The sequence below is a fragment of the Dermochelys coriacea genome, chromosome 12, assembly GCF_009764565.3.
Source record: "Dermochelys coriacea isolate rDerCor1 chromosome 12, rDerCor1.pri.v4, whole genome shotgun sequence".
NCBI lineage: Eukaryota > Metazoa > Chordata > Testudines > Dermochelyidae > Dermochelys > Dermochelys coriacea.
Genome location: NC_050079.1, coordinates 26054629 through 26067614, shown reverse-complemented (window position 1 = coordinate 26067614; position 12986 = coordinate 26054629). Strand labels below are relative to the sequence as shown.

The 12986-nt window shown below is 40.8% G+C and overlaps 1 protein-coding gene across 1 annotated transcript in view; it reads right to left on the bottom strand.

Moving 5' to 3' along the window:
- Positions 1-12986, bottom strand: part of TERB1 (telomere repeat binding bouquet formation protein 1) — a 44786-nt gene that overhangs the window by 19180 nt on the left and 12620 nt on the right. Inside the window, exons 9-12 of the mRNA XM_043495311.1 lie at positions 5685-5837; positions 4782-4913; positions 2918-3043; positions 317-480 (exon numbers count right to left, since the gene is read on the bottom strand). Coding sequence (XP_043351246.1) covers positions 317-480; positions 2918-3043; positions 4782-4913; positions 5685-5837 — 575 coding nt within the window. The remainder of the gene's footprint in view (positions 1-316; positions 481-2917; positions 3044-4781; positions 4914-5684; positions 5838-12986) is intronic.

Sequence of the window (12986 nt, the reverse complement as noted above, 5' to 3'; positions counted from 1 at the left end):
ATATATTTTCTACAGTTTCTTGCAATGCACTAAAACTAAGATATCACTCAACCTTGTATTTATTCCGTTCTCTGAGTGCCTTCCCTCATCTCTATCTTATTATAATATATAGTAATGCCAAAATGAAGACTTGCAGGACATAGTTTCTCTGATGTCCAATTCTTTCCCACTTTTATAGTTCACTGAGATTATCTAATCTCTTTCCTCCTACTTCTCCCTACACTCTTGAGGAAAAAGCTTTCTTTTGAGAGATTTGCTTAGGTTTACGATATTTTGATATCGATAAATAAATGAATACGATATTAAATGTGCCAACCTCATCATGCTCTTTTTCAAGAAGTTCTATTCTGTGTAAAATTTCTTTTACTTTCTTCCAATAGTCCTCTAGATTCCTCTCTTTAATCTGTAGATCCATTTTCAACTGTTCTGCATCATTCAGATTTAATGAATAGTCATTTATTTTCAGAGACAATTTCTCAGCTTTGTAAAGCAGAAAATAAAATAAAAATGATCTTTCTGAATAGTATACTGAAAAACATTTCATTTTTATATTTTTAATAGCTTAAACATTAAAAAATAAAAATCCCAAACCAACTATTCAGTTACAATATATATTACAACTTCTTTGTAGTAAATTTGGGTATAATGAAGTAGAATGAACGTTTCATATAGCTTCAATGTATATAATTGCAGTTTGCATTTTGAAAGCTATTGGTCCCAGTTCATCAAGATATTTAAACATGTAAGTAGTCTCACTGAAGCCACTGGAACTGCTCATGTGCTTGAAAGTAGGCATGTGCTTCTGTACTTTGCTGAATTGGGGCCATACTGAGTTGCAGTTATAGTAAACCTTGCTTCTGTAGAAGTTGTTCCTTGAAAAACAACTTTATCATGGACCTGATCTGAAGCTCAATGAGAGCTGTAGCCTCCCAGTTCTTATCAAGATCAGGCCATACGTTAAAGTTTGATTGTAATATTTTATCACTGTCTACCAAAACATGGAAATTTAGTAGGAAATACACTGTCAGGTTTTTTTTTGTTAGTTTGTAGGTGTCCCAAGTCATACAAGCAAAAATGTGCTTGCAACTATGCACCCGTATGTGAATATGCAGTACTGCCGTAGTCTGGATAGATAGTTATGCAGTTAAGTACAAACTATTACCCAAATTGCACACATAATCACAATAATTGTGTTCACAAATAAAGGCATAGAGTAGCACAAAGATACCGGGCTTATAAAAACTGGTTTACATGTCATAAAAATATATTTGTAATATTCAGTTCTAAGTAAATGAAAGATAAAATAGAGTTTTCTAATGAATCTGTTGCATTCAGATCATGGCACTGAAAAAATGCTTGACCATATCTCATTTATAAAAACAACAACAAACAAAACTCAGCCACAGAACACATTGAAAAGAGTATAATATCTTGCTATAACTGTCAATTCTATTATTTTTACCTAATATAAGTAGTAGAAAGAATCAGCACCTAAACGGTTGGTGGAGTTATGTCTACAAATTAATCGACCTATAAAGGACTCCACTTACTACTAAAAACCAGTTCTGTCTCTAAAGACAATATCACCAGGTTGGAGTGAGGACCAGGCTACCCTTGCAGAGCTAATTTAATATGGTTACCAGGTGTCTGGTTTTCGACCGGAACACCTGGTCGAAAAGGGATCTTGGTGGCTTTAGTTAGCAGTGCTGACCGGGCCATTAAAAGTCCAGTTGGCGTGGGGCTGGCCGGCTCCCTATGCAGCTCCGCGCGGTTCTTGGGAAGTGTCTGGTATGTCCCTCCAGCTCCTAGGCGTAGGGGCAACCATGATGGCTCTGCGTGCTGCCCCTGCCCTGAAAGCCAGCTCCGCAGCTTCCATGGGATGGAAACTACGATCAATGGGAGCTGCGAGGGCGGTACCTGCATGCGCCTCTACCTAAGAGCTGGAGGACATGTCACCGTTTCCTGGGAGCTGCCTGATGTAAGTGCCACCCGGAGGAGCCCACACCCCAACCTCCTGCCCCTCCCTGGAGTCCTCTCCAACACCCAAACTCCCTCCTAGAGCCTGCACCCCTACCCCCTGCCCCAGCCCTGAGCCGCCCTCTTACACCCAAACTCCCTCCTGGAACCCACACTCCAGTCCTGACCTCCCTCCCGCACCCAAACTCCCTCCCAGAGCCCTCACCCCAACACACTACCCCAGCCCTCGCCCCCTCCTGCACCCCAAACCACTCATCTCTAGCCCCACCCCAGAGCTTGCAACCCCAGCTGGAGCACTCTCCTGCACCACAACTCCCTGTCCCAACCCAGAGCCCCCTCCCACACCCTGAACCCCTCATTTCTGGCCCCATCCTGGAGCCTGCACCACCAGCTGGAGCGCTCAACCCCTCCTGCACCCCAACCCCATGCCCCAGCCCAGAACCCCCTCCCACACCCTGAACCCCTCATTTCTGGTCTCACCTGAGCCCTCATCCCTAGCTGGAGCCCTCAACCTCTCTGCACCCCAACCCCCTGCTCTAGCCCAGTGAAAAGGAACGAGTGAGTGAGGGTGGGGGAGAGCAAGCGATGGAAGGAGGGGGGATGGACTGAGCGGGGGCAGGGCCTCAGAGAAGGGGCGAGACAGGGGGGCAAAGGTGTTCGGTTTTGTGCGATTAGAAAGTTGGCAACCCTATAATTTAGAGGGAATCAGCCTTTTGTTCACAGATTATGCATTCACCTGAAACTCTGCAACTTTACTTTCACCCCCTAAATGTTATAAGCATTCTATGGTTGTAAATATACAACTATTTCCAAGGAAAACAAGGGTTACTGAATTGCACTCCATCACCAACCTGCTAGGGTTACAATTATTTTGAAAGTTACAAATCTTAAATACTGAGAACAATGAATTTCATTTTTTTTAAAACAACAATAAGCTTACTGATTTGCTTGCAATTTTGCAGCACAAAAGTAGCAGCTTTGTTTACTTCTTCATCCTGAGACTCTGTTAATAACTGAATCATAAATGGAAGGCCATTGTTCTTAAGCAGATCATACTGATTTTCTTCTAAAGAAGATTAGCATTAAAGGAAAATAAATCAGTTTCTAACTTGTATCGTGGTTAACAGTTTTCTTACATTATCTTTAGAAGACAGTATAAAGAACTTTAAATAAAATTCAGCAAAATGTTTCTTTTTATCATGAGCCAAATTCATTAAATCATATCTGGGTAATTTCTGTATAATGCATGAATTACTTTATGTGAATTGTTTTATTTATTTTTGGTCCAGTTTAGGAAACAATTAGGGATGATTCATAACTTCTAACTTACTGTCGGAAACAGTCACTTCTAAAACCTCAGTAGTAGTATAAGCAAATCCAATAAGGATTGAGTCAGCTAAAAAGTAAATATTGCAAATTCAAGTGAAAAATACATAACTATCCATAATTAAAAGTCTGCATTAAAAACAAACAAACTAGAGTTTAAGTTAGTAAAAAAACTGTATATTTATTAAATGGGACCCAAGTGAGTTTCAGTTGTTGACTAGGGCCTTATTTTTCATTAGGGTTGTTGGTTATTTTGTTTTTTGGTTTGTTTGTTTTTTGCACTAAGGTAGCTGCACTAGTGCAAACCTCTCATGTACATGTGCATAGTGTAAACTATGATTTACAATTGTCTGGCTTATTCCAGTTCAAAATTTAGGTACACTAGTACAAAAATCTGCATTGTAAACAGAGCCTATATAATCAGTTCTTCCCTAGGCAAGAAAAGAACAGTCACCACATGCATAATTCTTGTAATTGTCTAAAATTGTGTTTTCTAAAACTATGCTAACATTTGCATGCTAACATTTGCAAAAACATTTTTATAATTCAGACAGGACCTTAAACTCTAATTATATTGGCTCTTTTATTTTCTTTCAAAAAATCCTTAATTCTACAAACAACAACATATTAAAATAAAAATTCTCTTTTATTCTACAAGATCATCAAATTTATATTTGCAATATATTTTCCATGGAGCAAAACCTTCCTTTGATTCAATTAGTTCCTTTACAGCCCAATCCATCTCCTGTCGAAACTGTCAAACTGCCACTTACTTCAAAGGAAGCAGGATTAGGGCTTTACAAGATATTCTATTTGACAGATTCCAGAGTGCTCGTGAGAGAAAAGCGAACAATATAAACAAACAATGGTCAGTATCTAGCAACTATCCACCCAGTTTGCTTTCATTGCCACACGGAGCCAATTGACAGTCTGAGTTGGGCAACTTTACTTTGGACAACAAACTGACACTAAAATGTCAGGCAAAAACATTTCAGACAAAATCCTATTCTCACTTCCAAAATAATGCTATTAAATTCAGTAAGTTTTTTTTTATAGGTGAAATTTATCCCTGTGCAAAGGGTCAGCACAACACCTATGCACCAAGTACTACTGGAGCAATTAAAATAGGGCTTACAATGGAACTTACATGATGCAGACATCTTGTTCTGGCCCTCTGGACAAAGTGAATTTCACCTTATGTGAATGAGGTGAACAGGATTTGGTCCTTTGAGGGCTCCTCATGAGACTCTACTTTCTTTTAACCCTGAATATACTGTATGTTGTATGGAGATAACAGCTCTTCAAAACCAAAGATAGAACACTACAGAAAACTAAACATTTTATTTGAGTTTTAACATTGAATTATGTGGAAGAACTTTGCTTTGAAGCATAGTATTTTAATGAAAACTGCTGAGGAATGCGGCATAGAAGTGGCTAAAGCCACAAACCAAAATTCATAAAAGAAATCAGAATCTTACCACAACCTTCTGTGCAATGCCCAATTGTAAGAATAATACTAATTTTTTCTCCTGAATCCACAGTGTCATAAGTCAGCAACTTCAGTAGCTTAGACACGATGTGATACTTTACCAGGACATCACCAACAGCAGCTATTAGTATAAAATAATTTAAAAGAGACTAATTAAACTGTAACAGTAAGTACACAACACAATGCAACAAAAATACGTTTTCTTTTTCAGGGTGTACTCCATATCCCCAAAGAAGCCTTGAGATTGCCCCCATTTTCTCCCTGCTTTCACTCCCTCTCTCCAACATTTGAAGTCAGTATCCTCTCCTTTCAGGGGTCCAGTCCTGTAAATGCTCTTTCTCAGCCCCAACACTGTCCCATCCCTCAAATCCTGGTGCGGAAGAAGCCCTGATAAATCAGGGCTCTGCAGTACACTGGGGTGCAGACCCCTGGAAAGGTTCCCTAAATCCTTTACCAGATTCAGCACATGGAGAACTCACTGCAATTGGAGAGGACATGAAGATCTAACTCTGAGGTTTATCAGCCATAAGATCCTCCCCATAGAACAACTGGAGACACTTCCTCTAAAGAAGTCAAGCTTCTCCAAAGACTTAGGGGCACCTACATTTGTTTGTGTATCTATGTGCTAAAAATCAAGCTGTTAGTCACACCCCCATGTCTCTGCAAATCCCAACAGGTGCAAGTGCATTTTTTCACTCCTAATTTCAGTTGGTGAGTGTTTAGGGAATTCTGACATGTAAAACTGTATTTTGCACATGTGCAATATATGTACACTTGTCATTTTATGTCCATCTACATACTTTTCTTCTAAAATCTAGCCTTACTAATTTATTTCTAGAAATACCATATATATATATATATATATATAAATGTTGGGAGTCCATTCACTCACAGTTATCAGCAATGCAAGCGTCTAGAGTTTTTGTTACCACTACTGCAAGTTTTGCGCTTGAGTAACTTCTAGATGAATCACGGACCAGCTTGATAAGTACTTCAGCTAATATGTCTAATCCACCAACAGAAACAAAGTATTCCTGTACACGTGCTTAAGGAAAAAAAGAATAAATACTGAATTGCAACATTTATATCTCAATTAAAACAATATTAATAAAGCAACATGGTAATGATTTGTTGTGTGTGTACGCTAATTTTCCTGGCATCTAATGCAATTCCAATACCATCAATACAACATAATCAAAATTGGAAATACAGGAGAGATGGCAAATTTAGAAATGTATTTTTCATAAGAATTATAGAAAATATACAAATATAATATACACATGTAAACAATGTACTTGCGTTCTGCTTGATTTCATTTAGTTATAGCCATTATTTTCTGTGTTGTAATAACGATGAACATTTGGAAAATGCCTTTAATCAAAATGACTCCCAAAGAATTTTACAGATTTTACTAACTTGAAGCTAACGGACTATTTGTAGAGTAAGGTACTACTTGACATGAGTAAAGATATCAGAATCTAGCCCTTAAATTAAATGTCGCCATGTGCAAAGGAACCACACAATGCCCTCTAAGTCACTTAAACTGTATGTTGTTTTTCAATGATGAAAGGGATGCTGATGGACAAGTTGCATCACTGGTATTCAGGGAATTGTGGAAAGGGCTGCTCACTACTCCTAAACAGGCAAGCACAGAAAGGGCTATTAGGGTTGGCAATAGAGAGGACATTTTGGACTTGCATTTACATAAACCCACTGATCCAGAATTTCCTCACAAGGGGAGTAGAGAGGTAGCAACCAATTTTCCAGCCTGCAGATGGCATTTTCAGCCAAGCAGTCTGCCTGCAGGCTGAGGACATAGATTACTATGGGCCTGGTCTACATCTAAACTTAGACTGACATAGCTACAGTGCTCAGAGGTGTGAAAAATCCATACCCCTGAGCGCCATAGCTATGCCAACCTAACCTTGGTATAGAAACAGTGAAGTCAATGGAAGGCTGCTTCTGTCAACCTAGCTACTGTTGCTCAGGAAAGTGAAGTTCCTACAGTGATGGAAAACCTCCAGAGTTATGGTGACATAGCCATGTCACTACACAGCCCATGTAGAGAGTAGATATGGCCTTATTCTGGGAACAGTAGCAACTATTATGGTCAGAGTTGACATGCAGCTTCCATTCCAAACTCGTTATCTCAGTTCTTCTTAACTTTTGTAAAAGGAAGTTTATTTACCTTATAATAACTTGAGTTCTTTAAGATGTGTGGTCCCTGTGGGCATTCACTGTAGGTGCATCCATATGCCTGAGACTGGGAGACTCTTCACTAGCAGTATCTGTTGGTCCGCACCTGCACCCTGTACTTCCCCGTGATGTAAACTGAAAACATAAGGAGCAGTGTAGACTGATGACATCTCCAGTTCCTACTCTTCTGTGAATCATATGGGGATCTGAGCAGAGGAGAAGGGAGGTTGGTCATGAACACCCATTGGGGCCACACATCTTGAAGAACTCCAGTTACATACCGTAAGTAACCTTTCTTTCTTCTTTGAGTGTTGGTTCCTATGGGTATTCACTGTGAGTCATTCACAAGCAGAAATCATTGAGGAGATTGAGAGTGCAAGGGACCCATGCTGTCGTACTGACTGAAGGACTGTTGTGACAAAGGATGCAGCAGCTGAAGAAGCCTGGACCAAGGCATAGTGGCTGGTAAGGTGTGCAATGAGCTCCAGGTTACCATTTCTACAGATTTCTATGAGAGGTATATTTTGGAGAGAATTTACAGAGATAGTGTGTGCTCCAGTAGAGTGGGCCCTAACATCCTGAGAAGGAGGGGTTTCCCTTTATTCATAACGCAGTCAGATACAAGAACACCACTTGCGCCTCAAACTCCTTCTTCCTTCTTCCCAGAGCCACGTAATCTGCAGTGATCCGCTCAAGGTCATTCTTGGCAGTATTATTGGTGCCCATGTGGAGAAGCAGGAAGGGGTAGCGATCTGAGGGCTTGATAAGTCTTGGCAGTCTCTCCGTCACATCGTGAATCCTAGCTCCTGGCAAGCAGCAGACTTCTCGGTTTTCCCAGTCGGGGCAGCAGATAGATGACTCAGTTCCCCTGAGGAGAGAGTCCTTGACCACCACCACCCACCTCCTTCTCTTGGGAGCGGTGGTCATGGAGCCCCCATCCCTAGGACAGTGCATCTCATGCCTTCCAATCGGCAGAGTCTCCTTCTCTTCCCTTCCCTCAGATGTATCATCTAGTCCACTCTCCGCATTAGTACCTGTGGAGAGAACATGAAAACGGTTGCTTACCTGTATCTGTGTTGCTGGTACATGGACACTCCCCTTTCTTCTTCTGGAGGTCACATGCTGCCAGATTTCTTCACCGTCCTCCTCTCCCCGCTGCGCAGCCTGCTCTGAATCTTCAGAACATTGTGCCCGTAGAAGCATATCCTGACATCTGTCAAGGAAATCTTCAGTTTCTCTTATGCAACGCAGGGTCGATACTTGTTCCTCAAGACCTTTAACCTTCTCTGATGGAGGGATCTGTCCCTAAGAGAACTCCAATGCCAGGTGGCACGCTTGTCATATTAACCCAGAAGGTGGCATGTAATATGTCAATGGAAAACTAATAATATACCAATCATTAATATTCTTCTGTGATGTATGTACAGTAAACCCAGGAAGATCTTTACAGATATTTTAATCACATATTTCCAGTATATGTTTAAACCAGATATGTCGGTGGAGTTAATAAACAGGTTTTCTTCAGAAAAAGAAAGGAGGCCAACACCTCAAACTAGGTCTGGGCAAATTCAATGAGCTATTGATTTGTATCACAGGTTGCAGAAGAGATCATATGCATTGTAAAAATCACAGAAGGGGAGGAACCAGCATGGTGTCTACACCAGACAATATAGGTCTATACCCAGCAGGAGAAAGGAACTTTGTGTGGGCTTACTTTTCAAAGGTTTACTGGACTGTAAAAAGAAGGAGAGAGAATCCCTAAGTTATCCTTCACCTGTGGAGACAAAGGAACTGAGAACTTTGAGCTCTGTGAAAGATACTGGCGATACAGTCTGGTCAGTCATCTGGAAAAGAGACTTGGTGAGAAACACTTCTTTGAACAAGAGACTAGTTTGTTAAATCAGGTTTTAGTCTTGGATGTGTATTTTTTACTTTTGTTTACTTGTAACTTTTTCTATCTTTATTCCTTATACTTGGTATCACTTAAACCTATGACTTTTTGTTTAATAAGCTTGTTTTACTTTACAGTAAACCAATTCAGTGCTTTGATTAAAACAGAACATTTGTTAACCCCAGTTAAGGTAATAAGCTGCTTGGTACCATCTCTTTAAGGGAGCAGCAAACTTCCTAACTTTTGTAATTTTTCAGCAAGAGGACTGGACACTACTGGGCAGATGGTTTGTGGGAAATTCGGGACTGGGAGGGTCATCCTGGCTGGTGGAAAGCAGGGCGTGACTTGCATATTTGTATGTTGGCTGTTGGTGTCAGGACTGCAAACCACAGCAGCACAGCACATAAGGCACCCAGAGTTGCAGGGCAGATGGTGACATAACCCCTTACTGGCCTGGGTTGAACCCCAAAGCGTCACAAGGGGATTACAGAGGCCAGAGTGATCATCCTGAATCTCAAATGGGGTATGAAGACATTAATTTGTCTACGATCTTGTTGTTGGGAATGAGGAAGCATCCAGAATACAAACTCTTCCCCTTGTATTGAGGCATGGGCCCTAAGGCTTCTAGTTGTAGAAGGCAGTCCACTTTCTGTCTGAGAAACCTCTTGTAAAAGGGCCCCCTGAAAAAGGACAGGGAAGGGGGTGTGGATGAATGGATGGTCAGGAACTCTTATTGGGTCGGCCTTGGAGATAGTCTCCAGGACCATCTCTCCAAAGAGATATGTTGCCATATAGGGAAGAAGCGCAGCAGGCAACCACCAAAGGGTTAGGGGTGTCTGGTTGTGAGGAGACTGGCTAACGGCTTTCAAAAGTCACGTCAAAATGACTTTTTTGGTGGGGTGCTGCGGGTGAGGAGGAAACAATGGTGGGGCATTCTGTCTGCTACAATGAACCCTCTGGCATTTCCTGAGTAGTTTGCAAACCTGTTGATGATAAAAGGGCTGAGGTATCAAGATGCTGCCTATAAGGAGGTGGAGTACTTTCTCCAAGGACAGGGGTGTAAATCCCTAGGGAGCAGAGGGTATTTTGGGATTCCGTAAGACTGTGCAGTGATTTGTCTGGTTTTTCACTGAACAGGACAGTACTGTTGAAAGGAGGTCTTCTGCTTGGACTTTCTTAGGAAACCCCAAGGAATGAAACCAGGAAGCCTGGCTCATGACTACCAAAGTAGTCATAGAACAAAAGGAAGTGTCAGCTGCTCCCAGCAATGCTTAAAGGGACAACCATGCTACGAGTTTCCCTTCATCCAAGATATCTTGGAACTGAGATCTGAGCTCCTGAGGAAACTTGTTAATGAGCCGAGAGAGCTTATTGTAATAAATAAAGTCATATTTCAAAATCAGAGCCTGATAATTGGAATTGTAGGCTACCAGAAGAAAAATTTCTCCCAAGAAGGTCCAGTTTTAGCATTCTTATTGGAGGGAGTAGACCAAGGCTGGTGCAGCCTGTTGTGCCTGGTAACAGGCTGTACTACTAATGAATTAGGGATAAGGTGGGAAAAACAAAAATTCCACCCCTTTAGGTGGAACACAGCATCTTTTATCTGCTCTTTTTAGAGTTGAGGGACAGGTGGCTGGAGTGCCAAACATCCTTGGCTAGTTCCAGAATGGCCTCATTGATGGGAAGTGCCACCCTGCCAGGGCCTGGAGGGTGTCTGTAAAGCTTCTGCAGTATTCCTCAGGAAATTCCTGAAATTGTTTATAATTATTTGGCAGTGAAGGTGAAGAAAGCGTTGCAGATGGATAGGGATGTACTGGCTAAGCAGGTGGTTCTTTCTCCTCATAGAGCTCCTGAGGGGACTAAGGCTCTTCTCTAGATGTCTGAACACACTCCTGCTCTGATTTCCTGGAGATAGGAGGTCTAAAATAAGAGTCCCAAGCTCCTAACAGAGTGTAGGGTTGTGTATTGGAATGGAGGTGGACATAGTTGTAAGGATATGAAAGTGGAACCCACTAGCAAGGGTACCCCTGGTGCAATAGTACGTCTTACAAGGGTGAGCAGAAGCCCATAAAGCTCTGGACTCCTTACCACGTCTTGTGATTCCAGAACAGCTAGTAGATGGGATCAAGGAACAATGTGCTGTTGATACTGGTAGCTCAATTCCATGGCTGGTGGAAGGAACCAGTGAGTAACATATTGTCAGTATAGGAGATCACTGGATCAGAAAGTAGGGGTGATTCTGGGTTGGTGTAGACCACTAGGTGCTCAAGAACAATATAGCCTACACTGGCTGGAGAGCAAGAAGAATTTCTGAGCACAGGTGGATCTAATGGTGCAGGCAGTAAGTGATGGTACTGGTAAATCCTTTTTCCTCTTAAAAGTGCTGAGCCAATGGTAATGTTGGTGACTGCTCTCTCCTTTCTTTCACTGGGAGTAGGGCCTGACTCTTACACAGGTGACTGTTTTTGGACAACCCTGGCTTTCAGTGTCAACAGTGCCAAGCTATTGTCTTGTCTAGGTGTTTTTTTTTCCCACATGGAATAAATATTTATTAATTTGTCTACTATGGAAATGCAGCCACTTCTGGGATGAAACTTTACAATTCTTTAATAAAACACAGAAACACTATCCAATATTTTTAGAATAAAAAGTGAAATAAACTGTATTAATTTGAAATTGGGGGAATAATTTAAGTCAGCAGAGTGTAATTAATATAATTATTGTGTTATTTATTATAATACAATTTTAAAAATCTTTTTCAAGTATTTTCTTTATGTCCACCTTAAAGAACAAGGGAGATGTCTCTGGCTGCCCAGAAGTTGGTTGGTTGCTTTTCCTCTTTCTCTGAGAAAGTTACAAGTCACTGGATATGCTTATAAACTATGGACAAAAAACACCTGAAAGGAAAAAATGGGCTTTAAATAAAGATCTAGAAAAAATCCCAGTTTCCCTGGTAATTCTTTTATGCAGCAAAGATGCCAAAAAACACCAAGAACTTGAGGTCTGTTGATCATGACACCAAACATTAGAGTCTCCACCTTGTCTTGGAGTATAGTATCCACTTCCTTATTAGAACCCAACACTAATAAATCATTGGGAGTAGGTAAAAAAAAGAAGGAAATATCTGGAGCTCACAACGCATTAATGATTATGATGACAGGCCATGTTGTGCCTAATGTATCAAAGAAGGCCACACAGGTAATAGATACAGAGAAAAAAGACTGTTCCAAAGTAGGACACTTACAGTCTGCTGGACAGAGACTAAAGGACTGCACTGAAATAGAGAAGGATGGTGTGACAAAACTGCTAGTGGATACAGCCAGCGTACCATCAGCTTTTATACATCTTATATGATTCAAAAGAAACTCTTTACCTATCTTACTTAACTTCTATTTAACAGTAAAATAATTGATTAGCTCAACAGAAAAGCATTTTGGAAATGCACATGAAAAAAAATATCATAATGGACTGGGGACTGTAAAAGTATCTATGATGTTTGTTCTGATGTTTGTTTGTTCTCTTATGACATAATCAAGTGGTGGCAAGAGATAAAGAAAGGACAGAATCCTTACAGAAAGACTCACCTAAGGCAAAAGTGCTTTTAAAAGAAAACTGCATCCATTTACCTCAGGAAAACAATATAAATGAGAAATATTTCTCACCATGTTTAAACTTAACTATATTTGAAAACAAAAAGCCTGATTCTTTGTTGCCCTGCACCTTGTTTAGTCACTTACCCAGTCCGAAGTGGATGTAAAACACTACTACACTGATCTGGTAGCATTTTTACACCTATGCTGAACTCTTTGAGGAAAATGACTAAATAGAGTCTAGGGCGATAATTTCTTCAATGCGAAGTTTTTAAATTACAGTTGGTATTTCTAAGATTACTACTGACAGTAACCATTTTACTGAAAATTCCAGAGAGGTTTCATAAGAGATATACACACTGTGACAAAGCTCTGTCCTTGCCTCCGTGGGTCTCGCGTTTCCTGGCGGATTTCGCTAGCCTCAGAGGCTCACTGCGACCCTCCACGTAACCCTTCTTTCTCTAAAGACCAGGGTCACAGGCTACTGAGCCATTTTCATCATAAGCCAGCAAGGGAG